The following is a 27,669-nucleotide window of genomic DNA, read 5'->3' on the forward strand; positions in this document are numbered from 1 at the left end:
CCCTCTTCCAAAGCCCAGCCTGCCCACGCAATCACCCCACCTCATCCCAGAGCTACCAGCTCAGAGGACTGAGGCACTGACTCTGGCTGAACCCCTTAGCTTCACTGCAGGGGCTCTTGCTCAAGTTCTTTTTTTGGTTTGGGTTTTTTTCTTTTAGGATTTTGGGGATTTTAAATACTCTCCACACACCCCCGGGGGTTTTGTGATACAAGAACAAACACTGATGCTTTACAATAACCTAGCAATAACAATGCCATGTAGCTACTGTTCATCCCCGTGCCCCGTACGAGCGCTGCAGCCCTCTGTAAGGATCACTTCTTCTTGGCAATCTGCTTTTCCAAGTCTTCAAGTCTGGCTGTCATCTGAGCAAGTGAATGTGCTAAGGAAACAGTGTGAGCCAGACAGCCCCCTTGAGGGACCCTAAGATTTTCCCTGTTCCCATTTACCCATCCCTCCCCACGTGCAGTCTGTCCCTGGGCTGCCCTGCATCCCGGCAAGCCCAGGCATCACCCCAAAGGATATTTTTCTCAGTCAGGCTCTGCAGGATGGCCACGGTGTTCGTCTGGAACTGCACCAGCGCTTCGCACTCACAGGGGCTGCGGATCTCGGTCTCCCCTTTGCCTTCCTCTGTGACCACGGGGGTTTGGGTGCAGTCAGAGCCGCGGCCTCGTGGTGCCCAGCTCTCCCCTGCTCCCGCACAGCTCCAGTCCCTTGTTCCTACAGCCACTCCCTAGGGCAGGACCTCAGCCTTGGGGCTCCTCTCCCCCATTTCCCCCTTTTCCCAGCCTCACTCCTTTTTGCCAGACTGCATCCCTGCCAGCAGGAAGCTCACTGCCAGGCATCACCGCAAGTGCCAGGAGCAGCGTGGGGTACACAACGCAGGGTGACAGACACAGAAAGCACCCCACTGGCTCTGTGGGGAGAGGAGGGCTCCCCCGACTTGGAGCTGTGCCCCCCAGGGCACCCACCTGGGCAGATGTTCAGCTTGAAGTTCTCCACGAGGTGGGTCATGGTGGTGAAGTCTGCTGAGTAGGAGAAGTGCTGTTCCACGGGCTCGGAGGCGATTGCTCTCAGCTCCTCTTCCACAGCCTTACCAACACCCACAGCAAACATAACAATCCCTGCACGGCAAGGACGGATCCTGAGCACTGCGCTGGCCACCCCACATCCAGCAGCCCAAAGGCAGCAAAGCCAAGGATGCAGGGTTTACACTGGGCTTCTCAAATACACATCACGAATTTAGGCAGGAAACCACTGCGGTGCAGGTTGTCGCATGAAGGATGCTGATCAGAGCAGCCTGAACCATGGCAGAGGCACTTCTGCTCCTGCAGACCCGGCTGATGTAGCACCCCAAGGCTGGATGCTGCAGCCTTCCCCCAGAGCCTGACTCCCCGAGGAACCATCCTGCAGTGCTCAAAGCACTGCGGTTTGGGGTTCTCCAGCACCTCATACCTGACTCCTTTGCTCTCCTGGCCCATTCAGAGATGTCATCCTGGGAGCGCCCATCTGTGAAGACGAGCCCGATTCTGGGGATGTTGTGGGAGAGAGGCCTGGCACCTTCCAGCTCGGAGAAGCTGTGCTCCACCATGTGCTTGAGGGCAAGGCCCGTCATGGTGCCCTTCTCCATGTACTCCACCTCCATCACCGCCTTCTTGATCTCGTCCGCGCTGTGGTACTTGTTGAGGGGGAACTCGGTGCGGACGCGGCTGGAGTACTGCACCAGCCCCACGCGCGTGCCGTGCGGGGACACCTCCAGCAGGTCCACGATGCGGTTCACAAACTGCTTCACCAGCTCAAAGTTCTGGGGCCGGACACTCTTGGAACCATCAATCACCATCACCAGGTCGACGTGTCCAGACCCACACTCTGGGGGCACAGGGGTAAGGTGAGAAGGGACAAGCCCGGCCATGGGCACCAGCAGAGTGAAGGTGCCCAGAGCTAGGACTGGGCTTCAGGACCCTGTGTGGACCCCCTGGAACTGCAGCCCACATGAGGCTGGGAATCAGGGCAAAGCATACCCAGGGGTCTCAGCCCCAAAACCTCCACTGCCACCCCAGCATCCCCTAAAAGTCTTTCCTCGGTCTCCCTTTTCCTCAAAGCTCCTGTTGTATCTTCTGGGCCCTGTCTCTGAGGACACAAGCCCATATCCATCCCTGCAGCAGGCAGGGCGCTCCCCAAGCCCAGCCAGCTCTCCATCCTTTTCCAACCCAGCTCAAACTCCCACTTAGATCCCCAGCTCAGTTTCAGGTAAGCCCTCTCCAGGAGCACAGAGCCCAGATGAGGAGGATGCCAGGAGCCTCATCCCAGTACTTACTGCTGCACGCCTTGCCATCGGCCTGGAGCTGCTGGCCCTCGGGGCACACGCAGCGGTAGGAGCCCTCTGTGCTCACACACTTGAACTCGCAGCCATGATCCACCCCATTGCAGAGGTCAGTGGCTGAAAGACAAGCCAAGGGCACAGGGTTATCCCCATTCAGGTCCAGGAACAGCCCTTTCCCTGGGGACTGGGCAGGACATAAGGGTATCTGCCATACAGTGCAGGCTGTGCCGTACCTCTGCAGGACCTGCTGTCGGGCTGCAGCGTGAACCCGCTGCGGCAGCGGCAGTAGTGCCCGTTGGGGATGCTCACACACTCGTGCTGGCAGCTGTGGTTTCCGAAGCTGCAGTAATCGATCACTGGTGGGAGAAGGAGAGGGGTGGGCAGAAAGGGAAAGACAAGAGAAGGAGAGGAAGAGCGAGAAGCAAATGAAGAAGGGACAGGAAGGGGGGGGGGGGGTGGTGCACGTACTGGTGCAGCTCTTCTTGTTCTGGTGGAGGTAGTAACCCGCACGGCAGTGGCACGTGTACGACCCACGAACGCTGACGCACTGGTGTTGACAGCCGTGTCTCCCGTCTGCACACGCATCAATGACTGCAGGGAGCAGGACACCGTCACCCTCCTGCCCCAGCCTCCCTGGGGCAGCTAAGCAGGGCCTGCTTCAGGGCTTCACAGCAGCTCCCAGCACCATGAGACAAGAAGGAAAAGTCCCAGGGTGATGACCAGACCCGCTAATACAGCTTTGCCTTCACCATACAGGGCTAAACCACTGTGCACTTTGGTGGCTGGGATGTGCATCCTCCGGTAACCCTGCCCAGAGCCCCCTCAGGTTGTGCCCACATGAGCCCCAAGTGGCCACCCCAGAGAGGTGACCAGGATTTAGCAATACTGAGTGTCCGCGGTCATTACACACCCAGGAGGCAGAAGGCTCTGTGCACAGAGCACCCAGGCTGCTGCTGCCCTCCCTGGGTCTTGTGCTGCATTTCAGCTTCCCTCCATGAGGTCTGTAACTACAAGCCCCCTACGAGAGTTAGGACAAAAGAAGGGTTTTTACAGGAACAGGTCTTTCCGTCCACGTTGAGCCTGTAGCCTGGGTTGCATTCACAGTAGAAGGAGCCAGGGGTGCTGATGCAGCTGTGCTGGCAGCCGTGCTCCTGTCCCATGCACATGTCCACCCCTGCAAGACAGAACAGGCATCAGAGCAGCCAATGGGCTGATTAACGGGGACCCCAGCTCTGCCACGTGCCCTGTCCCTGCAGGCGAATCCACTGGGATGACCCACACAGCCCCAGTCCTCCCAGCCCCAGTGTTCACCCACTGAATTCCAGTGCACAGACACGGACACTGTGCGGGGCAGGTTTCAGAACCGCCTTGGCTTTTTGATCTACGTGAGTGCTAAATCAATGCTCAGTATTAACTGATACTGATGACAGCTTGAGCTGAGTAAGCAAAAGCTTGAGCTCAGCTGGAACATACCGAAGGAGCCAGGTCTGTGTGCCCATGCAGCCAGGAAGGCAGTATTTGGTGAGCCCTGGAGCCCCCGCTCCAGCACACGACTCACCACAGCACTAACGCAGCCCTGCACACACAGTGCTCCTTGCTAGAAAACACTGCCTGGAAAAGGCTGGCAGTTGTCTTCTGCCCTTCAACAGATGCTGAAGCACACGAGCAAGGTCTTGCTGGCTTGCTGCAGTGACAGGTCTCTGACCCCAGCACGGCAGGTCCCAGCCTGCAAGCTCCTGACCAGCACCAGCATGGCCATGGTGAGAATCAGCCTCCTGGTTTATTAAACACCAATGCGCATGCAGCAGACGCCGTGCATGTGTCTGTGTAGGAGGAGACCCTGTTAGAGCCACGTCAAAACGTACACAAGGCTCTGGGATGTGTCATCCATCCCCGCCATACCCAGGGAAACCAGCTCCACATTTCCTGCTCTTTAGTATTCCCATCACCATTCCCGTGATGTGCTGGCTTGGGGCAGAGCTACCACGCATGGGCGAAGAAAATCACTTGTAATGTTTTCAAAGCCTTCTTTATGTCACCCCAGGAAAGGTGAGCAAGAGGAAAGGCCACCTTGCTTTGGTATCCTTTGGGGTCCTGGCACCACGCTTCCCTGTCCATACTGCTCCCAGCAAGGGCAGCCACCCCAAACACCGCTCTGAAGGTCACCTTTTAGCCCAGGTGAGGAGCAGGCACCAGCACCATCCTTGCCCACCCCTGCAGCCACGGCTCTCACCCACCGCAGAGCTTGTCCTGGAACTGCTTCCCAAACTGCTGGATGAGCTCGAAGGACTCCACCAGGAAGACGTGCTCCTCCAGCGGCGGCGAGGCCATGGCGCGCAGCGAGTTCATGTCTGCCCGCTGGATGCCCACGGCGTAGATCTCAATGCCAGCGTTCCGGGCCTGGGTGGCCACCTCGGTGACACGGTCCTGGGGCCGTCCATCCGTCACGATGATGGCGATGCGGGGGATCTTCTTGTGCAGAGGGCGCGCGCCCTCCTGCGTGGTGAAGGCCACGTTCATGGCGTACTGGATGGCCAGCCCCGTCATGGTGCCCTGGGCCAGCGGGACGATGCTGTTGATGGCCTTCTCCATGTCCGCCCGTGTGAAGAAGGTCTTGAGGGAGAAGATGTTCTGCACCTGGCTGGAGTACTGGATCACCCCCACCCGTGTGGCGTTGGGGCCCACGTCCAGGCTGCTGATGATGTCCATCATGAACCGCCGCATGGTCTCGAACTCGAAGGGGCGCACGCTGCGGGAGCTGTCGATCACAAACACGATGTCCAGAGGACCTGTCCTGCACTTCAGGGCTGGAAGGGGGAAAAGAGACAGTTCAGCCTCACAACTGCCTGTGCAGAGCAGGGCTGGCAGCAGAGACATCCCTGTGGGGTGGCTTGAGGGGTGCTCAGTGGAAGGTGGAGAGGGCACATCTGTGCAGCCCCTACTGCCAAATAACCTCGTGGAGGGTGCTGGCAGAGCAGAAGCAGGGATGACAGGCAGGAAGATAGGCCCTGGCTGTAGGGAAATGGCAGCATCCCCTCCTCCCCAGTACCACCCCTTTAGCCAGACCCAGCTCCTGCTCCCTGCATTTCCACAGCCAGCAGCCCCAGAAGCTGCAGAAATACCACTTTGTCAGCATCTGCCCTGGCAAGGAATAAGCACAGGTTTAGGCAGCAGCATCTTCATCCCTGCAGCAAATCAGAGCATTAAACTGTAAACCAGACCAGTGCTTTGTGCTGTTCTCTGCAAGCTGCAGTCCCTGCCTCAGACCTCTGCACCGCATGGGCTCCTACTCGCTCAAGTGGCAAGCAGGAACACACTGCTTTGGGCAATTCCGTTCCTCCCCACAGCTCCAGCTGTCCCTGGCTTTTACCGCATTTTGCCGGTTTCTGCCTAAAACCGGGGCTTGCTTTGGTGATTTGTCTTTTATTTTTTAATGGCAGCAAATGAGACACCGAGAAGCACAGCTAAGGGCATGCACATGGCAGGGATCAAGCCAAAGAGCCTCTCTTGGACATACGGGTGCTACTTTCAGTGCAAACTTGGAGAGTATTTAGCAAGTGAAATGCCAATGAACATATTTTGCTTGGCTTGTCTGTACTTAAGCCTGGGAGAATTTGGCCCTAATGGTAAGCAAACACTTGAGTCCCCTTGGGATGCTGCCCAGACCCAGGCTGTCATCTCAACTGCTCCGAAGGTCTCCAAGACATACCTGCTCCTTTCTCCATTTGGTGCCTTCACTGTTTCTAAACTGGAATTGACTTGGAATGGACTGGAATTGACTGGGTCTGGTGTTGGGGCCAGGCTCAAGCTCCTTGCTCCCCTGGACACCGCTGGGGATTTCGGGTCCCACGCCTGGGCAGATCCTCCATCCTGCTGGGGATGCCTCCAAAGAAGAGGCATCGAGTCCCCCTCACCTCAAGCAGCAAGGGCTTCACTGCGCTTCTCTCTCCTCCAGGCACTCCCCACCAGCCAGGGCTCACCTGCAGGTTTTGGTCTGGCTTCCAGCATCGTCAGGAGGAGCAGGAGGAGCGGGATGATGGGCAGAAGCTTCATCATGGTTCTGTGCGACCTCACGCTGCAGGGACTCACTGCGGGGAGAAGGCAATGTGCAATGAGTGCTGAGGGTGGGCCAAGCCACAGGGTGACATTCACCTGCGGTGGGTGTCCCCAGGCAGTGCCAAAACCCCTCTGCAACAGCAGTTTTGACAGACCCATCCCCAGACGCCTCTGGACCCACGTGGGACTTTTCCCATTTAAGGACTGGCAGCCTCAGCACAGCTAAATTTCATTACAGCAGCGGCAGTCTGCCACAGGGTCTGATTTTCTGCTCTGGGTGGAGCTGGCCAAGCCTTATTTTCACTCTCAAACCAGGCGGATGGGATGTTCAGCCAAATACTTTTTCACTGGCGGAGCTGCTGCTCTCCGCAGCCAGCCGGAGAGTGGGAAAGCTGCACCCGGGGATGCAGAGCACCTCCTGAAGCTCCCTTTGCCCAGTAAGAGAAGCCCCCAGAGGAAACACCAGCACAGACAAAACCTCCTCAGCAGCGGCTCAGAGTCACTGGCAGGGATCATTTTTCCAAGCAGCTCCATAAATCTATTCTCTGCCTTCTTCCGAACTACCTCTGGAGAGCAGAAGCCTCTGCAGGGACAGGGTGCAACGGTGCCCATGCAGATGGGCTTGCACCCATTCCCCCCAACCAGGCAGGGTGCTGGGTGAAGCATTGCCACTCTCCTTCACATCACCTCAGGGGACCCCACCGCTGTCACCAATGTTTTTTGCAGCTCTCCGTATCCTGCTGGCTGTTCTGAGGGATGCTCTGCACCCCAACACTGTTTGAGGTGGGACAGTTGAAGGAAAAGATGTTTAAATCAGTTACCCAAACCCCAGTTTGTCACTTGTCTCCCTCCCTGACCGCTTCTGTGGTGCCTTTCCCTGCCTTTGCCCAGCTCCTGCAGGGACACGGGTTTAGTTGGTTTATTTTCATCACTTTTATGCAGCCCTGGTTGGAAACCCAAAGAGCTAGGGGGTGAAAATGCCACAGGTACTGCAGCTTCCCCTGGGATACAGCAGCACCATGACTGGGCACAGGTACTAGAAGGGTGCTTTTAGAAAAGAAAAAGCACACGGAAATTCATTCTATCGGTGGTTATCAGCTGTGTTTACTTAGCCCCAGGAGGTCCCAGTTGTAATTCATCACCAGGGTTGCCATTTAATTGCTCACTGGTTACGTGCAGCCCTGAACCTCATGTATTTGATAGCAGGGACATGGATAATAGGTTTCACAGCTGCATCTTAAAATTGTCTCCAGACTCAGCGTTCACACCTGAAAAATGACACTGAGGAATAAGGACAGAAAAGGGCTACAGGAGGAAAGTGGGATCCAGAAGCCTCAAAGGGAGAGACTCAGCCTTTTCCCAGGGAGTGTGAGCACCCAGCTCGGGACGTGGTGGCTCCTGCAGGAGAGACCACTGGGATCACTCTGGTGGGATCACTCCAGTGGGATCCCTCCAGGTTCTGGAGATGAGGGGAGGCTGCAGCCCAACATACATTTTCTAGGAAGCCACGGGGCTTTGTGGGCAGGAGTGCCTGGGTGTCTGTGCACCCTCACAAGAGCACCATGTGCAAGCAGAGGAGCAAACAGCCCCTCCTATCCCAGCTTTGTTTCCCCATTTAGCAGATTCTTTTCCTAGCAATTTTGGGGGGACAGAAAGCAATCCCTAACCACTAAATATTCTGGGGAAAGTTATGCCACCTATAACACTTCTACAGCACTCTGCTCTCCAAGCCTCCCTGCAGTGGCAGGCTGGTATTGAGCCTGCATCACATAGCATCCAGATAGCTTCAAAGCCAGCCAGAGACAGGAATGAGGTTTTGGGCCAGAAACCAAGGAGAAAACCAGTTCAAGACTGATCTATTTTTAACAGCATCTCAGCTTTGGATGAAGTCTTGGCACTCCTCATGGCTGGAGGGGCTGATGCTGCCGGGACAGGGCAGGGCAGCTCAGCCATGCATTCAGCACCAGTCCTGGCAGCAGAGAGCCAGGCTGGAACAGCACCCTGGTCCCCAGTTGAATATAACGCCCAGCCCTGCCCCAGCAGCAAAGCGGATGGGGAAGCAAAAGCAATGGGACAGATGCCCCCAAGCATCTCTCCCACCATTCTGCACCAGACATTGTCCCTGCTACACACTGTCCTCACTCCCCCTGCACTTGCATCCCCATGGAGGGGCTCCCCCACCCCGAGGGCTCCCCCAGTTCCCCCCTGAACCTCCTGCTACCACGCAGGAGTGGGAGGGAGATGGGTGGGAAGTGACCGGCTGGCAGGCAGGTGCTGCAAGCAAGGCAAACACAGCACCGGCTGCAGCACCAGAGACCTTGAGATAACACTGAGCTATAAAGGAGAAAAGGTCCAGGCGGGGCGAGTGCTGCCCTAGCAGGGCTGGCTCAGCCGAACCCAAGCTGAGAGGGACACGTGGATCATCTCCTGACCTTTCTGAGCAACGCGAGGGGAAAACCAGCCATTGCTTGTCCCTGCTGAAGGAGATGCTCAGTTCGTGCTGCAGAGAGGGTGACTGAGGGAAGAGCCACACGAAGGGTCAGCAATGACGCCAGCCTGCTCTTGACTCTCCTCCTGATCTCGGATAAGGAGGACATGGAGACGAACCCCCAGATGCAAACAGGTAAGCCAGCAATGCCTTTCCCAGGGCACCTCCACCAGCAGTGCTGTCCCCAGGGTGCCTGCATCCCTCCCGGTTCCATCACTTGTCCGTCTGCTCTCCCTGCCAAGTGCTGAGTCTCAGGAAAAACAGCCGCTTCGGGTTTCAGCGTGGCCTCCTTGGCAGCTCCCTCCTGGCTACAGGTTAACAGAAACGCTCCCAATATTCCCCTTCTGGTTCATCCACACAGGTTGGATCAGGTGCATCCTCCCCTGGGCAAGCCCAAAGGACAGGGCATGGCAGGGAGCATCTCCCTACCCTCCTCACAGGGTTACAGGGGTGGGAGTTTTATAGACTGAATAGAGGGGATGAAGCAGATTGGGAAAGAAGGAGTGAAAGGCTCAGGAGGTGGCAGTGCATTCAGAGCCCAGGGAAAGCCCCAGCCATAGTGTCATTAGGAGTAAAGCAGGTTGTGGGCCACGGCTATGAGTCATGAGCCAAGTCTCAGGTACAAGATTTCATATATTTGGGCACATCAGCCTTTAGCTGTGACTTCTGTTTATGGCAAAACCCACACAACCCCAGCCACAGGTCCTGCCTGGGCTTGGCAGGCCTGTGGCACATTGTGGGAGCAGCAGCAGCAGCTCTGTCCTGGCTCCAGATCCTGTGAGAAGCAGGACAAGGGATCACCATGCATTGCAAGGAGTGGGGAACAGTCAGGAGCCTCTGACCAAGCACACTGTTACCCAACACGCCAAAGCCGGAGGGCTGTCCATGCAGCATGCCTGTGCATGGGAGGAGGCATGCACAGCGAGCCTGGGCATGCATGGCAGGGGTGCATGGCACTGATGCCACCTCTGCTACCAGCTAATAACACGTATTCCTGTGCTGGAAACCTTGGCTGATGGCAGAGCAGCCCTAGACGTGATGTTCCTGAGGCTCACCCACCTCACTTGTCTCTCCGTGTACCCTGTTTTGCTCTGCAGGGCTTTTCTATGTGCAGACCCAACCAGCCATTTTTGGCAGGGTATAATTCACTCGCGCATCAGTGTTAACTGATAAAAGTGCTCAAAAAAAGGCACAGATTGGCTCAGGAGCCTGGACACAGACTTCTTGTGTTTAGGACACCAGAGTCCTGCCAGGACAACAGCAGAAAGACTGCAAGAGCTGGCCTCAGGCTGGAGAATAGGGAGACGAATTTTAATGTCCTCAGCAGGACAAATCATGGTTCAAGTCCATGCCCAAGAGAGAGGCTGCCCCAAAAGTGCATGGAGAACCAAGGGAGGAAGACAGAAACATGTCTTGCCCCAGGCACAGGGGACAATGAAGCAACCTACTTGGAGAGATGCAAACAACTTACATCAACCTGGAGGCATCTCCTGATACTTGATTTTGCTGTGGAAACCCCTACGGGCTGCTGCCACATTGTCCATATATTTGCATGACCCTCAAGCTGTGTGAACAAATGAGGCCCACAACAGCCCCGGAGCTGGATCTACCCTCTCCTGGAGGGTTACCCAAAGGTTGGTTTCTTTCAGCACAATCCACAATCTCAAGGTGCTCCCTGCCTGCAGGTTTATGGCTCTCAGCAGTGCCTCTGCTGCTTATGAGATGGATTCAGTGCCATTTTACATGCAGCGTTGACCTTGCACTCCATCACAGCTCCACCATCCCAGTGCTCATCCTCCACAGCAGCTGGGTGACGAGCTGCAAATCCCATGAGAGCAATGACAGCAGTGCAGTTTTCAGAGCAAGGAAGAGGTAGGGAGCACAAGCACTCCAAAACCAGGGAAATGGCCTGAATTTCCAGCCCAAAAGGTTTTTCTCCCCCAGTTTAAGGACTGACGTGTCCTTGGTTCTCCCCAAACACACGTGTGGGAGAACAAGAGCAGACTCTTTCCAGGACATTGCAATACTCTCTGGTTACAACGCTACAGCAGCTTTGCTGGGCCAAGTGCCACCTGGAAGGACACGTTGTTTGAAAACCAAGGTTGTATTTCTCAAACAGCTCGTCGTGGCTCCAAACCCAACAGGAGGGAATCGGCAGGAGTGCTGTAACGGGAAAACCTTGCTGGATGCAGAAGGGACTACTCTTGCTCTCTCTTTGCCCCCCTCCAAAAGCCGATTCCCTGTTTTATGGGCCCCACTCCTGCACTCACTAGGATTAGCATGCTCACAGGGAGGGCAGGAGGAAGACAGGTTTCTTGTCCAGGTCTATTTGCAGGCTAAGTGACAGACATCTTTGTCTCACAGCTCATGGACCTAACATCATACAAGTTCTGAGTGGCTTACACTATGAGATGCCATCTGAAGTCCCCTTGGGAAAGAAATGCTGGGTGTGCCAATGGACAGAGCTCTAGGTATTGTTCACAACAGCACATGGGGTCCTTCTCTGCCATCAGTCTGTCTGTAAAAGACCTCTCAATGCTCTGCATGTCAGCTAGGAGGAAAGCCTCTTGCCCAGCCACCCTGTGCACTGAAACACACTGTACCTGGGCTGCTGTGGCCACAGCTGGCAAGAATAAATGCCATATTCATTTGCAAATTAAACATGGCCTTTTGAAGCACATGTATAGTCAGACAGTTCCCCTTGTTCAACTCATGTCAAGAGATGCCTTCTGTTTCAGAACTGTCAGTGGCATTTCCCTATTCCTCTCTGTCCTACTGCAAACCTTTGGCTGCACATGTCCTGAGCTGCATGACGTGGAAACCCACCCTGCTCCTAACTGGTATCTTAAGTAAAACTGGAGGGATATTGGACACTGAGATGTTGATGAAGAGTGGTCAGCAGGGGAAAGACCCACCTTTACTGACTCTCTTCAATAAGCAAATGTTTTTCCACAAACAGGCCCCTGGAGGACAGCTGAACAGGGCCAAGAGACTTCAAACTTTGGAGGGAATGAGGTCCGGGCCATCCAACAGCTGAGGCAGCATTCCATTGCCCAAGTTCTTGTTCTGGGAGGAAGGTGTTAGAGAGCTTTTTTTTCCCCCTAGAAATATGCATATTCAACCACAAAGGAAAGAGAAACAGCCCAGAGCAGCTCCCGGGCTGGTGCAGTTTGTCAGCAAAGCTGGTACCTCTAAGCAGTAAGATTGATACTTACCAGCAGGATGTCCATTTCCCAAATCCACTGGGACCACTATCCCCAGCTGACCTCCGGCAAGCTTACATGGCACAGACAACCACAGAACGCCTGCTATTTCAGCCTCACAACCATAGATTCATTGCCTGACCTCCTTCTCTAAATCTTTATATCGTATTTCTCTGGAGACGTGACTCAATGTGTTGGCATAAGAAAACACGCCAGGAGAATATTCTTGTGCCTCTCCCTTTTATCCTACCCATCCTGCTATGTGTTCAATTGAAATAGCAGAAAGTGAGAAGCATCTGGTGGCTGCAGAAAAGCACGCGGAGACTTTTCTGCCCTCCTCAAGACAGAAAAGCAAGCTGGTTGAATTCTTTGGCTAGGTACTTTTCACAGGAAGAACCACAGAAGCAGCATGGGAAACTGCTCCCACCTAACTTCACTGCTGCCACATCCCCCTGACAGTGGGACAGCCAGAGAACCGCTGTCACAGGGCTGGAACGCTGTCACCCCATAGGGGATGCATCACAGAACTTCCACCAGCATCGCAATGGGCTGCGGTCTCACTTCCACCCGTGCTGAAGAGCTGGTGCATCCGTGTGTCAGCCTGGCCTTGTCAGCATGCTCCAACACTGCATGGAACCCTCTTGCAAGACTTCCAAGGGGACTTAAAGCAGCATTTGTGGCCATGGCTGAGGACCTCTGCTGTTAACAGACATACTCCTACCGATTCCTGCTATAGACCATGGACTCCTACGGGTCCGCAGACTACAACTCAAAGGCTCCTGAACTTGTATGCTGGCAATCAACCAGTGAAGCAGCATGACACAGCCCAGACACAGGAAGGCTGAAGTCTGGAGAGGAACTGAGTTACTGACACCTCTCTGCAAGAGGCCACAGCTGATCCTAATAGATTTCCTTGATAGGCATCAGAGGGACCAGGTTAGCAATGGATTGTATGTGTGCAGCTAAGGGCTTGCAAGGTAAGAGATCAGATGTTTGCAGACAAAGATGCAGGCAAAGGCAGAAAGCTCCTAGGGAAGATGGATCCAGCCTCCAGTAATGAACACCAGGAAGGACAAGCTGCCTGAGAACCAGAAAAGCTTCCAGACACGGGATCAAGCACTGCAGCCTGGGGGCATCCCACATGGAAACACTGCCATAGCTGTGCATCAGCCTCTGGAGTCTCCTGAGCACATGCCAACACCCTCCACTGCTTTAACAGGGCTGGTTTCCAGAACAGGAAAGGGAACTAAAGGCTCCTAAGTGCTAACAAGGTTACTCGATATCTAAATGTAGATCTGTGCTGCATGTATCTGAGGGGTGAGCCCTGCTAGTCTGCAGGAGGTAACAGAAAGCATAAAGTCCAGGTCTCTGCACCAGGCTGCTCAATGGAGCCCTTATGGCAGCTGTGTGAGCCCCCTCCCAATGGAGCCCAAGTGATCAATTTGCTTCTGTTTGGGCCCAAAGTGGAGCAAACACGGTTACTGAGAGGTAATGACAAGTGGCAGGAGCCACTCCGGCTCCTGGCATGGCTGGAGGAGGCACGTGGGACACCTGGCACAGGAGGGACTGACTGGTCTGGGGCAGTAGCTGGGTTTTATGAGTTTCTTTATAAGCACCACTCAATCTCTTGGGGGGGTTCTCCCCTGTGTTTTTCCTAGGTCCCGTTTCTTCACTCACAGCTTGTCTGCAATTCCCGTGTGCGTGTGGATACAAACACTACTTGTAACACTACTTTATTTCCCCCTCCGCGTTTCAGCGCTATTCATGGAGCATTTGTAAATGGCATTTTATGAGCACGGCAGGCACAGGGCTCCACAGTGAACAAAGGGGCTCCTATTGGAAACTTTAAAGATGTTTAAACAAAGGCTTCTCTTGAAAACCTTTAACCCCTAATGCCAACCTCAAGGGAAATGCTATGCTATGAGCAACGGGAGCACAAACATCTTCTGTGACCACAGAGAGCCTACAGCAAGCTGCCTTGTTGGCTATGTCTTCTGTTTACTACTGTGGCCAGCAAGGGTAGCTCCCGGGCTCAGCTTGTACCAATCAAGTAGGATTTCTTTAATTCTTCAAGAAATAATGAAATTACAACTTCCCCCCAAAAAATCAACAACAGCTTTTTTCCCAGTGGGATGCAGCAATTCCCTGCCTGCTTCAATGGAAAGTGCTGCTTTACTACAAACACCAAGAACTCTTGCACGCTTTCCGGATGGGAATCTGTATTTCAGATGAGGCCCAATTTATCCATATCCTGGTGGCAAATTTCAGGGCTGAGATCTGAGAGCAGATTTCCCCCCGCACACACTTTTTGCTGATATCAAATGCCGATCTAATGAATCCTTGCAGAGATCACAAGAATCTGCTTGTGAAAAGCAGTTTATACTTGTTACTGAGGACCTGCACGCTCACTGCCTGTGATTAATTGCTCCTGTGCTTGGAGCCGTTTACTATCAAATCTTTACTATCAAGAGATGCTACTGAGGGTCCCACAGGGACCTCATCATGTATCTGCTCAGCTCCACTTATCTCGGACGGCTGCGTGTGACCATAAATAAGATGAGTGCAGAATAATCTGATTTTCCAAACAAGTTTTCCCATGTAATTGCTCGGAACAAAAGTGCCCAAAGCTAATTTTTCCCTGGGAGATGGTTGGAATTACAAGGCAAAGGTGGGTGATTGCTTGTGCAAACATATTTATGAGTATGCACAGCCCCAATTTTCCAGTCGTGCAGAAACAGCACATAGCAAACCGAGGGCACTCTTTCAAGCTTATCTTCCTGCAGGATCTCATCTCCTATGGCTCAGTTCGCCTTGCCCAGGTGTACCAGACCTTATTATTCTCTGCTAAAAGAGATCCTCGGTTGTATAAGCAGGAACCTGCCCGCCAGATAGGCAAAAGGTGAGCAGAGCAGAGAGACAGCAGAGAAGAGTTTACATCCTCTGCACCGGCCCCCTGCTCAGAGCAGGACATGATCAGAGAGAGGTATGATCAGAGCCGGGTACCAGGATCTCCTGCTGCCCCCCGAGACGCTCATTTGGGGCTCAGTGGCACAGGGCCACACCGACAGGAGCTCGGGGTCTCCAGCCCCAGCTTTGGGGCAGAAACCTACGTCAAAGGCTCTGCTTCCCCAGTCCCACCTCAGCTTTGCTCGCTGCTCTTCACGCCCAGGACCACCAGCCCCGCTCCACGGACAAGTCCCCGCAGAGGGACCAACCCCCGCGGCGGTGCTCGGCGCTGCGCACCGGGACGGGGCCACCCTCACCCTCCTCTTCCCCTCTCCTTCCCTCCCCGCAGGGCCGGCGGCACCCGCGGAGCCCCTCACTCACCCGTGCCGGCCGCGGAGCCGCTCCCCGCCGCGCTGCTGGGTCAGGTACGGCGGGCGCGGTGCGGGGCGCGGAGCTGCGCGGTTCCGAGCGCGGCGGCAGCAGCGGTGGGAGGCGGCGGGGCCCCGAGCGGCATTTAACGGGGCGGGGGGAGCGGGGGGAACGGCGGGGCGGGCCCCGGGGCTGCGTTGGGGGGGGGGTGGGTTGGTGTCTGTTCCGCCGCCTGCCCCGGCGCGGGGGGTCCCGCGGAGGAGCGGAGCTGCGCGCAGGTGGAAGCGGAGACCGGCGGAGCTGAGCACGGACGGGTTAATGCCAGCCCGTACGGCGGGAGCTTAGCGGCCAGCGAGAGCCCCGGCTACTGCCTGTGTCTTTTCCTCCTCCTCCTTCCTTTTTCTCTTTATATTTCCTTTTATTCTTTTTTTATTTTATTTTCTGTTTTCTTCCCCCTTAATGTTCTTTTTTTGGTTTCCTTTATTTTAATTTTTTCTTTGTTTTCTTTTTCTTTCCTTTATTTTCCTTCGTTTTCCTTTGTTTTCCTTTATTTTTTCTTTATTCTCTTTATTCTTTTTTTCTTTTTTTTTTTTCTTTCCTCTTCCCCTCCTGTGGGAATGCACCCAGGAGTCTCACAAACTTACCAGCTCCTGCAAAAACGAGAGTGCAAGCTTAATATCCATTTGACCTCCAATGCCCTGGGACTTTAGGAGCCTCTGCAGGTAGTGGCTGCAGTGTGGGGATGTGGGTTTTGAATCAGAGCTATAGAGCTTCGGGTTGAGATCCCAGCAAGCAGGTCAAGTGACGGGCTCTGTAGTGATGGAGACCAGCAGGAGAAGGAGAAACTTCTTAGACAGCCAGGAGTAGACCTTCCCAGCCCTGCACATCTTCTCAGCACTTAGATCAGTCTAGTGGTGGTAGGAACCACCTTTTAGTGCTTTACACGACTGAGTTTTCCCTACCTCTTTGCACTAACACCAATGGCTACATGAGGAAGAGAGAAAGAAGACTCCAGTATATTTGAACCCACATTATCAGCGTTTTCTAGCAGACAAGGCAATACTGTGCTATCCAAATTGGGTGTTTGGTGCTGGGACAGGAGCAGGGCAGTGGGAACACGCCCAGGATGACCACCCCAGCTGGCCCCCTCTCCCCTGCAGAGCTCAGCACCTCGGCGATTTTGTGCTTCCTGGTCTCAGCTGGTGTTTGCTGTTGGTGTGGTCGATAAATCCCCCAAGCCCAGAAAAGGCTGAATTTCACTTGTGTGTGCAGTGAGGGAAATACAGCATTTATAAATACCCATGCATATACAAGGGCTTGTGGGTTGGGTTGGTCTGGATTAAAGGAGGTATTGAAAAATGAGGGAAGCCAGAAACTGCAGGCTTCTCATTTCTGTGATTTCTAATGGCTTTTCCTTTTGCATAAACATTGCATTGACTCCGTACCCAAGAGCACTGCAGGCATTTTCTCTCCTGCTCTGTACAAAATATAACCTAGACCTCTAAAATGGATATTTTTTATTAGGATGTTTGGTTTCCCCAAGCTGAGGAAAGAACAGTTGCCCTCTGTGGCAGCAGGCACCCAGCAAGCATCAGGCAGCCGTGTCCTGAGGGCAGCCAACAGCAGCTCCTGTGTGCGGGAAAAGCAGCAAATCAATCTCTGCACTTGAATTCAGTGTTTGCTGTGCCTGAGGACACTGTTACCATGAGTTAAAGTTCTTGTATAAGGAGCTGATGTGAAGACCTGGTTTCTAAACAATACCTGTCGGGATTGTAGTTTGGTCTCCTGAGCTGGTACTTTCACTCCCAGGGGACTGAAACAAGCGGATGCCTTCATCTGCAGGCTGAGCTGGTGAACGTTTGTGAACTGGGGAGCAGCAGAGGGTGGTTTGCTTCTCCTGGTGCCCATGAAGTGTTTTTCTGCTCCCGTGGTGGCCCAAGGGTGCACACAGAGGGTGTTTTAGGACTTCCCGGCCTGGGGCTAGCAAAGACCCATGGGTGTCCTGGGGTCTTTCCCATCTGCAACACCGGGGCAGAGCTGCCCCAGAGATGCACCTCAAAAGCGCGCTCACGCCTTCTCCTGAGACACATCCTGACCTAAAGCAAGGGAGAAGTGGCGCTGAGTGATGCCAGGCTGAGCAGGGAGGGGGAAAGACTTAAAAACTCAGTGTAGGAGAAAGGTGGTGGCTCCCCCTTTGCTCCCCCCTGTTTCCACATAATGCCTAACTGTGTACGAGAGCAACCGAGTCCCAGCTGAGACCTTGGGCTCTGAAAAGGAGGCTTTTAGAATGAGCTCAAGGAGCCCAGCCCATGCAGTGCTGCTAACATGACACTGAACTAACACTGCACTACAATCAAAGCATTTTAATAATTTAATATAATAAATTATATTAAGGAAGGAGTGAATAATTCCCTGTAACCCTGAGGAGGCTGGAGGTGCCAGAAGGAGCCAAGTGGGTATATTGAGCTGCTTTAGCAATAGCCCTTTGACTCTCTGAAGGTAAATTTAAACCAGATGAAGGATGCTGGGTGGTCGCCTCTATGGGCAGAATGGCAAGTACTGTTCAGAAGTGCGTCACTGAAACAGTTTAGCCCCCAGATTTGGGAGGCAATGGCTGCGGAGAACAGACAAAGAAAAGAAAACCAAGTTCCTAGGTAGTCATTTCTCCAGCTAGGCACCCAGTCTGAAGAACTATGATCTGTTTACCTGCCTTTGGCATGCACGTTCCCACTTTAAGCAGTAAATAGCATGTGGATAATTATTCCAGAAGGCTCTTTAAAAAGCTCTGGGCAGAAACCCACGTGCCTCTGGTATTACGTGCGGATGCAGGGAGCAGCGATAGCTGCACAAGCCTGGCCCTGCCCCGAGCCGGTGCCGCGGGAGGCTCTGCGGAGCAGGCGTTGCTGCTGGCCATGCTGTCAGCACACGTCTTAATCCACAGGTTTTGGCAGTTTGCTCCTGAACACTCCCTGCCTCTGCGTGGCCTTGGTACCGGGCTGTTCCTTACTCTGCTGATGGGTTACTAGGAGCTCCCAGCAGCGCCGCAGGGATCGGAGCTTTCCAGGCAGACCCCAAGCCACACAGATGGGCAACGGTGGTGGACACTGACGGGGTGGGGCTCGTCCTCTCAACTGGGACGTGAGCAAGGGCCCAAAGTGCTGCTCCTCATTTTGCACTACGTAATGACGAGTCTCACCAGGAAACAATCCCCACACCCAGCCTGGTTCTCCACTGCTCTGCGCCCGTTGTCCCTGACAAACTGCGGGCAAAATGCGATTGAACACAGTCAGCGAGGTTTAGTACCCGTTTATCACTGTGCTGCACTGATGTAAAAGAATATCCAGTGTCTGGCCAACGGACAGCCTGTTCCTCGATTCACTTCCACGTTTATCCTGATCATAATCAGTAGTTACGTTAAAAAAAAAGTGAATACTTTTACAGAGAGACTCCCAAATGGTGCTTTTAGATGAAGGAGAAAGCAGCAAAGGCTGATCAAAGCTGAAATCACATCACTGCTTGGCAGCGATGAGTGAGACAGCTGCCGATTGCCATTATGGAAAAAGATCAAATAACTTTCTGATGGGATTCCTTGGCTGTGCAAAGATACAAACCCTTCAGTAAGCAGAAAAGGGGGAATGAAGCTTTTCAGCAAGACTGAGTAACCCACCCTGAATAGTGTTGGTAAAGTTCAGCTTCAGCATGCTGGAGCAGGAGTGTCCCAGCCCTGTGATGGAGGAGTGGAGGGAACAGATCCAGCCTCTGATAAGAGGTAGTGAAGGCAATCTGAAGGTCTATGTGGGATCTGTTAAGGGTGATCTGAGTGCTTATCTGGAAAAGTTGCTCCTTCTGCCTTGCCATGAGTGCCAACTGGGGTGAGCTGTGGCTGAGCCCAGAGCCATAGCACTGGGCTCCAAGAGGAGCTTGGTTGCAGCACATGCTCTGCAGTCAGGAACAGGCTTTCCATGGCCATAAAACATTCATTTCCCAGACACAGAGCAGCAGCTAATGCTGTGGGTGACACTGGCACCAGCTGTAAATCTGATTTTGGCAGAGCTCTATTGATTTATGCCTGCTGGTGATCCAGCTAACACGTCTGGGCTAAAGAATTGAGAACAAGGAGGGCAGGAAATTATATCACCCGTCTAATAACCGAACCCAGCAGTGATGGGAAAATCTGTGAGGTGCAAAGTGCCAGGTCCCAGGGGGACTACCCAGAGGAGATACTGGGTAAATATTTGCTTGTACGTGAGATGTGTTTGTCTCCCACATACAAACAGGAGAGCATCAGCTCCACCTGCAGTGTGGGAAAGCTGGAAGTGATGTGTGTTTAGCATGAATTGTAACATGGGTCCTAGGAGCTGCCCAGGGCACAGCCTTTATAAAATGCACGTGTTGCACTGGAAAGAACAGAATTGGCATATGAACTGTTCTCAAAGGCTTTTTGCAGTGACTGCTGCTGCTTCTCTCTCTGAGAGCTTGCTCTGGCCTCTGAGCCCAACAATGTCTCACCACCACCTTCCTTGGGGTGCCTGGCAGGACCAGATCTGTCTCTCTTCACACATCTGATTGTTTAAGCCCTCAATTGTTCTCCATTTCTAGTCCATTTAAGAGGAAGAGAGACTGGTTTCAATGGGGATGCTCCATTGCTTACATCTTGCAAGATTATCCCTGGGTTGGCCACGGCTGATGCCCCCCATCCTCACCGCTTCTTCTCTGAGCAATTCTCCAGTGCCGCCCACAGAGAAACACAGAGCTGTTGTCCTAACACCAGCAGGCACAGACACCCCTTTGCAGCAAGTCAAGGGAGCTCAGCGCATGAGAGACGTGAACTCAGGCTTAAGTCCAGACCTTTTCAAAACCAGCCACACTGGGTCCCCTTTCTTGAGTGTGCCCAGCTACCACATCCCAAACACTGGTAGATGTGCGAAGGAGGGGCTTGCAGCACTTCTTCCTTTGCTTCTGGTTTCCTGTTATCCAACCAAAGGTACTCAAGGGGTTGAGGGGCTCATGATCCCTCCCTTCTCATGCCCCAGGTCTTGCAGACATGTCCCCCGTGGCAGACCAGTGGGACCCATGGGCTTGGCCAACCTCACCTCTCTCTAGCCAGTTAACGCCCAACCTACTAAGTTAACAGAGTTAAATACCTGGTGCATGGGAACTCCTTCTAGTTAATAGAGCAGAAACAATCGGCAAAACCACCTACTTTGTCAGCCTTGGAGAAAAACACAGCTATTTTCACCCAACAGCCCTTGCTGAAGCCAACAAGCAGCTCCTCCTTGCGTGACAGCTCCCCAGCTGCGCTCACGGCTCAGCAGCATCATTGCCCAACTCACCCAAAAGCCACACAGCAACAAGCACATCAGGTGGAAAACCAAATTAATGATCAATTTGAGCACTGCCACCACTGTGAGGGACTGGAAGCCTTAGAAATGTGTGTTTCTGTGCTATTAACATAGCGTGTTGGATGAAAAACTGATGAAGTGTTATGGTTTAAGGACAAGCAGTTACTCAGTTATCCAAACTCGTTAGTTTTCAATGCCAGTCCTGGTCTTAGAGCAGCTGAGCTCCAGCGTTTTCCAATGAGAAAACTTTTCCACCTTCTGGCTGTACGCAGAGGGAGCTCCAAGCACAGGGCTGGTAGGGCAAGGCGAGGAGCTCTGTTCTGGTGTTACAGTGCTGGGGCACCCCTGTCTTGTAGATCCAACCCCTACCAAACCAATCTGCTTCAAGACGGCGTGCGGAGGTACCTGCAGCTGCCAGCGGACCAGACAGTGCTGATACTGCATGCCAAAGTGGCACAGAAGTCATACGGCAATGAGAAAAGGTGGGACATTATTCCAGCTTCTATAGCCACTTCCAAACCAGCTGCCTAAAGCTCGATGTCAACCTAGCTAGATTCCTCTGATCTAGGCAAATGATTTGACACGTCCCCTCCCCATCCGCTCACAACCTCTTTGCATTCAGAACCATTATTCAGTCTTACCGAATGACACAAGAAGGATTTTAATCCCCAGCTGCATTCATGCCAGTGAGACATTCCTTGCGGTGTGGTTCCTCCCATGAAGCACTGGAGATGAGAAATCTGAAGTAAAAGAAGGGAAGATGCCATTTGAGTCTTACCAAGAAAGAAATTACGAAGATGAAGGGGAGGGGAGGTTCATGTTTTAAGTGCTCTGGAAATCCAGAGGGCCACAGCAGGGGCTGGGGCGTTCCCATCAGTGCCCACGGCCTCCGAAAAGCTGCTATTTTTGTAAATCCTGCCCACGCTGCAAAAACACCTTGAGGTTCTGGCTTGAATCTCCCAAATCTCTGCTCCTGGGCAGTGACGTCACACTGTGGCACTGCAATATAATTAATTCTCCATTAATCCTTGGGATATAAATAAACCCCCGTTATTATTGAGCGTGAAGTAGTCCTGAGGCACCAAGCTCTACCTCTAAGGAATAACCCACCCAAGCCCCAGAAGACAGCTCTAGGCTGAGCTGGCTGTGCCCACAAAGTCTTCATCCCTTCCAGTGCCCTGATGATCCATAGGTAAATGTTTTAGTTCAGGACTGGGTCTTGCAGCTGGGAGGGAAGCCCCTGTGTTGCTTCTCCTCTGGGACAGCCGCTTTCTCCTGCTCCTGGAGAGCAAGGGATGAGCATGAAAATCAATGCCAGGTCTAGAGAAGGAGAGGAAACCAGCACAGAGCTGCCAGCATAAAGTTTAAAGGTGCTGGTGCTGTTTTCCTTCACGGTGGGAATCAGGGGCCCATGCTGTGGGTGACTTATTTAAATAAACCCGTACCCAGGACTTTAGGGCTCTGAAACATTCAGCCCCCTGCCCTGGTGTTTTCTGTGCTAGTGCTTTATCCAGGATCAATAGGGGATGAATCTGCACCATTCACACAAGTGTAAAGACAGTGGAAACCCAAATAAAACACAGGAAAATAGTTTCCAAAACACTAGCTATAGATTTATTTGCGTTGGGCTCTGAATCTAGCTGTGAATGCAAACTCTGTTCCCAACTGGCCAAAACTGCCGCCTGGCAGAGGCGGGGGGCCTGATCCCTCCTTGGCTCAGGGCATGGGGGGCCAGGATGCCCTCTCCTCCCCCCTGGGGGCTGTCCCATGGCCTGCAGCCAGTGCAGGGCAGAGGGGCTGAGATGACTGCTTCAGCAGAGCCTGGTTCTCCCCACCCAGCCGTTTGCTGTAGCATCACGTACCTCCCAGGGCACAGGCTTGTTCCTGATGCTGGCGTCAGCTCTCACAGCCATCCCACTGACCCCAAGGAGCTTTTCTGGGTAAGAAAATGCTCTCTTGTCTCCCTAGGTTTTTCTGCCCTCCACCTTGTGTTTACCTGAGCGGGCCAGGATGGAAGTTAAAACAGGAGCAGATGAAAGGTAAGTGCTGGGCAGCAGCCCTGGACCTCTCCTCCCGCAAGGCTGAGCCCTCTGTGGTCCAGACCCAGGAAAGATTGGACCCTGGACCTGGGCCACCCAGCACACCAGGAGGAACCAAGCCCATGCCTGTGCTGGTTCTGGAGAGTGCTTCTCCTGATCTCTTCCAGCCAGGGACCCGGGAGATGCAGGTTTTCGGGTGTGTGGGTACATGGGGCTGGACAGCATGGGCAGCAGCCTGATGGAGACACAGAAGCTCAGCTTTGAGGAGCAGCCGGATGCAAAGGTAAGACCCTCTGCTCCCTGGGGCTGTAGGGACACCACTCATGCAGGGGTTGGGCTGTCCCCAGCATCACCCCACACCCTGGGATGTCACATCGTCCTCTTCCTTGAGATGTCACAGTCCTTCCTTCCTAGACATCGCTCCCAGCTCCTGCTCTGCTACCCTGTTGCATGCAGCAACCCAAGCAGCCAGGCAGGCTCCCACACCTTCAAAGAGCCCTGTCTTTGAGCTCCATCTTGTCAGCTCAACAGCCCTGTGGCAGGCAAGCTACCAAAGGTTGCACAGCTCCCTCAGCACTGGGACTTTCTCCCAGTGAGCAGCACTGCTGCTTATCACAAAATGGAAACCCAGGGTTTCATTTGCAGATAAACAGCCAAAAAAACCCTCCACTGACATCCCAAAGTTCAAGAGCTTCAGCAGAGCTCTGGCATCTTTTGATAGAGTAAAAAATAGAAGGAAAAGCATTATCTGGGGTCCCTGAAGAGCACGGGGTCTGAGTCGGGCCAGAAACCTTACAAAAAGAGCCTTTGTCTGCAGTGCTTGCATTGCTGCTAAAGCACAGTGTATCAGCCAGGACAGGGGGGGAAACCATAAACCCAGGGTTATTTCTCATGTTATGTGGGATAAATCACACGTGAACATTCATTTCCATGAGGAATTCTCTGCCCCCAGTGTAAATAAAGCCTCTGCCGATCTGCAGCTCTTCATTCCACCTGTAATAACATCTCCGGTCATTTCCCCCTTTAAATGAACCCAGGGCTCTTTGAAAGGGCACTATTATGCCCTTGTGGGGCAGTGAGGAGGGTGAGGAAGGCTGGTGGGGCTGGGCTGGAGCTGCCAGCAGCCCCTCTCTGCCCTTGGCAGGGATTTGGCTGTGCGAAGGCGCTTTACATCTCGGATGCGGACAAGCGCAAGCATTTCCGCCTGGTCCTGAAGCTCTTCTTCAGCAACGGGCAGGAGATTGGCACCTTCCACAGCAAACTGATCAAGGTCATCTCCAAGCCTTCACAGAAGAAGCAGTCACTGAAGAACACAGACCGTGCGTATGGGGATGGCTGTGCAGGGAGGAAGGTGTGAGCGCAGGGCGGGATGCTGTCCAAGCGCTCACAGCCTGGCTCTGGAGTGGTCCAGGTTGAATCCAAAGCCCATGGAAACCCCCCAAAGAGGATGTATCTGGGTTATTGATGTCTCCTTTCCAAACACTTCACCCACCACCATGTGTAATGCACTGGTGCCAGCATGCTCCCCACACCTTTGAAAAGCCAGCAGGGCTGGCACTCGCATACAGAGAAGGGCAGCCAGGGAGGATGCTGGCTCCAGCCAGGCTGGGGGCACCAGTAACACGGACTTGTTCTCCCCATAGCTGAAGCACAGACCTGGCAAGTACTAACCCAGCCTCCTCTCCCCGCAGTCTGCATCTCCCCAGGCTCCAAAGTCTCCCTCTTCAACCGCCTGCGCTCCCAGACAGTCAGCACCCGCTACCTCTCCGTTGAGGGGGGAGCCTTCATCGCCAGTGCCAGGCAATGGGCAGCCTTCACCCTCCACCTGGGTAAGGAGCCTCATGGGGCTGCTGACACCAGCAATGTTCAGGGCTGCCTCACTACCACCCTGGCTCTTCCATGCTGCAAACTCAATTCCTGGGAGCAAAAGGGGTGGGAATTAGCCTAGGGATGTGGGAACCTGGCTCAGGTCTCACCTCTGCCCAACGTTCCTGATGGGTCTCTGGAGCTGGTAGCTGTTTCCCACTGGCTTTGAGGGTAGGCATCATGCCCTGAGGGCACATGGGCTGTGACAGGGTCAGCATGAGCAGTGTTGGTCTGGGGGTTCATCAATCCCAGCAAGTAACTTGGCTGGGAGAGGCCAGAGCCCAGCAGCCTCCCTGCCTCCAGCGGTGTCCCTGTGAAGTACTGCATCCCAGTTGCACTCTTCTGTGCTGGGCTCCCAGAGAGCAGCAGCCTCTCCAAGCAGTGAGCACCTGCAGAGGGGAGAAAGCAGTAAGACAGCACCAGCATAGCACACAGCAAGGCAGCCCAGGTTAACCTGCTCCCCTGTTCAGGGCAGTGACTGCCTCTCTCCTTCCCCGCAGCCAATGAGCACTGCACCCGGAGCGAGTTCCCCCTGCGGGAAGGGTACATCCGCTACGGCTCCGTGGTCCAGCTGGTCTGCACTGCCACTGGCATCACCCTGCCACCCCTGGTAAGCCTTCATCCCTGAGGGTGTCAGGCACAAGGGCCTGGCTGCTCTGAGCATCGGATACCATCCCAAAGATGCTGCTGCTGCTCCCCACAGATCATCCGGAAGGTGATGAAGCAGTATGCCATGCTGGATGTGGACGAGCCCATCTCCCAGCTCCACAAATGTGCCTTCCAGTTCCAGGGCAGCGACCGCATGTACCTGTGTCTCTCCACAGAGAAAGTGATCCAGTTCCAGGTATGGCAGCAGGAGGAGGGGATGAGGACCCCTGCAGTGTTCCCTGTCCTCTCTCCAAGCTGCTCTGTGTTGCTGCCGGCTGGGGAACATGTCACCAGGAGGGGTCTTCCCTTCCAAAGGGGGTTTGCATCCAAATTAAGGTCAGAATCGTTGCATAGCCATTTGCCTCTGGGTTGCCTGCTTCGGTGGGACATTGTCACCAAGGTCTTTGCAAAGGCATCATGATCCCCATTTCCTAGTGAGGGAAGCAGTTGCTTGCTGGAACTGAGACACCAGAGGCAGAACCCCAGCCCTGGTCCCCACTGCAGTGTGGTGCTGTGAACTCTCCACAGGCATCTCCCTGCCCAAAGGAAGCCAACCGGGAGCTGCTGAATGATGGCTCCTGCTGGACCATCATCGGCACCGAGACAGTAGAGTACACCTTCAGTGAGAGCCTGGCCTGCATCCGTGAGCCCGTCAGTCCTGTGCCGCTCATCACTGCCCTGCAGGTAGGTACAGCACCAGCCATGGGTCACCCCACCTCTCCATCACCTGCTTCCTGAGCCTTTGCAGTCGACGTCTCCCAGTTTTGGATGCTGTGGGAATGACCAGGTCTGGACTGCTGCAGTGGGGACATGATGTGCAGCAGGGACGGGATGTGCAGGCAGAGCATCCTGCAGGAGAAGCAGATTGGATCATTCCACCATGTAACACACTGCTGTGCACTCTGCCCGTCACAGCTCACGGGTGGTGGGGACGTGGCCATGCTGGAGGTGCAGGGGGAGTATTTCCACGCACACCTCAAGGTCTGGTTTGGAGATGTAGAAGCAGAGACGATGTACAGGTAACATGGCCGGGGAGCAGGGCAGGGAATGGCAGCCGGGTTTGGGCTGCGCTGGGCAGCTCTGGGAGGGACGTGGCTGCTGACCTTGGGGACAGGGGCACTTGCACTGCTTGTTCTGCGAGACCAAGCACAGGAATTGCAAGGAGAGGCAGGGATGAGTCTGGCTGGTGCCTGCTCTCTGCCCTGGCTGCAGTCAGGATAGTGATGGTGGGGATGACAGGGACCTCAGAGGGCTGCAAGTGACCAAGTGACCTTGGCAGAGCAGCACAAAACACTGGGGAGGAAAGGGGAAACTTGCTGGAGCTTCACAATGTGCTCAGGCTGGAGGAGACTTGTGGACACTCACTGCCAGCTGCTCCTGCGGGGGACTCTCCTTATTTAACACACATTTTCCTCTCTTGCACTGTCCCAGGAGCCCCAAGTCTCTCATGTGCGTTGTCCCTGATGTCTCTGCCTTCGGCAGTGACTGGAGGTGGCTGCGATACCCCATCACGGTCCCACTCCTGCTGATCAGGGACGATGGCCTCATCTACTCCAGCTCCTTCACCTTCACCTACACCCCAGAGCAGAGCTTCATCCCAGGGCAGCAGGTCCTCTCGGATGTCCCGCAGGACTCAGACAGATTACTTGACAGCATCCATCAGGAGTTCACTAGGACCAACTTCCACCTCTTCATGCAGAGCTAGCAAGCTGGGCAGGCAGAGGCTTGGCCTGGGAAGGGGAAGCAGCCTTGAGCCACGCTGGGGTTCTCCATCCAGGGCTCGGGGTGGCCCCACCAAGGGGTCCACCCCATGCATCAAACACCCACCATGTTCCTGTGACTTGTTGACTTTTTTCTTCTCCATGGCAGCATCTCTACCCTGCGGAGATCTCGCATGAGAGCATCAATAAATCAGGCTTGAAGGACTCTTTACAGATTCAATTGCCTCTTTACTAACCTTCATGATTTACCTCCTGTGCTGGCACAGAGCATCACAGCCCCCTTGATGTCCTCAGTCCATATATTCAAAGGCCAGGATGGAGAGGGATGCTGCATGAATGCGACCTTATGTCTTATTGACCTATACCAGGAATCGTTGCATTGCTTCTGTGCTTTTCAGTAATGGGGAGTTGATTTCCAGCAGCCAAACACCCAGCAACAGATGTTTTGGGTTTTTATTGGAGGCCCAAAGGGGGTTATTTCAAAAGGAAAAGGGAAAAAAAAAGAGAGAGAGAAAAAGCCCTTCAGTGTGAAACCCAGCCCCTTCCTACTGCTGTGGCTCTGCTGAGCTCTGTTGTTTTACACACTTATTCACACAGAGAAACTGCAGTGCTGGCACCAGCAGGAAAGTGCTGATCTGAAGATGCCATAAAAAGAAGCCAGGTTTCTTGAA

The 27,669-nt window shown here is 53.9% G+C and overlaps 3 protein-coding genes across 3 annotated transcripts in view; 2 read left to right on the forward strand and 1 right to left on the reverse strand.

Annotated features, from left to right (window-relative positions):
* Window positions 1-27,669, forward strand: part of STK4 (serine/threonine kinase 4) — a 279,445-nt gene that overhangs the window by 76,524 nt on the left and 175,252 nt on the right. The gene's annotated exons all lie outside the window — the stretch shown is intronic.
* On the reverse strand, window positions 158-15,491 carry MATN4 (matrilin 4). Its single transcript, XM_057424654.1, has 11 exons — window positions 15,395-15,491; window positions 6,301-6,395; window positions 4,558-5,127; window positions 3,372-3,494; window positions 2,789-2,911; window positions 2,554-2,676; window positions 2,315-2,437; window positions 1,453-1,866; window positions 969-1,121; window positions 523-627; window positions 158-370 (listed from the first exon to the last, which is right to left on the reverse strand). Exons 2-11 carry the CDS (start codon window positions 6,374-6,376, stop codon window positions 312-314), a joined length of 1,869 nt encoding a protein of 622 aa, XP_057280637.1. The 5' UTR covers window positions 6,377-6,395; window positions 15,395-15,491; the 3' UTR covers window positions 158-311.
* Window positions 8,720-27,206, forward strand: RBPJL (recombination signal binding protein for immunoglobulin kappa J region like). The gene is made up of 12 exons (XM_057424630.1): window positions 8,720-8,999; window positions 15,363-15,438; window positions 21,081-21,206; window positions 22,693-22,763; window positions 22,931-23,046; window positions 23,908-24,082; window positions 24,455-24,592; window positions 25,130-25,239; window positions 25,333-25,473; window positions 25,806-25,961; window positions 26,193-26,296; window positions 26,709-27,206. The coding sequence occupies exons 1-12, from the start codon at window positions 8,972-8,974 to the stop codon at window positions 26,980-26,982; spliced, it is 1,515 nt and encodes a 504-aa protein (XP_057280613.1). The 5' UTR covers window positions 8,720-8,971; the 3' UTR covers window positions 26,983-27,206.

Source organism: Pezoporus wallicus, unplaced genomic scaffold (assembly GCF_028554395.1).
Source record: "Pezoporus wallicus isolate ANWC-B61680 ecotype Strahan unplaced genomic scaffold, APGP_CSIRO_Pwel_v1 contig_11996, whole genome shotgun sequence".
NCBI lineage: Eukaryota > Metazoa > Chordata > Aves > Psittaciformes > Psittacidae > Pezoporus > Pezoporus wallicus.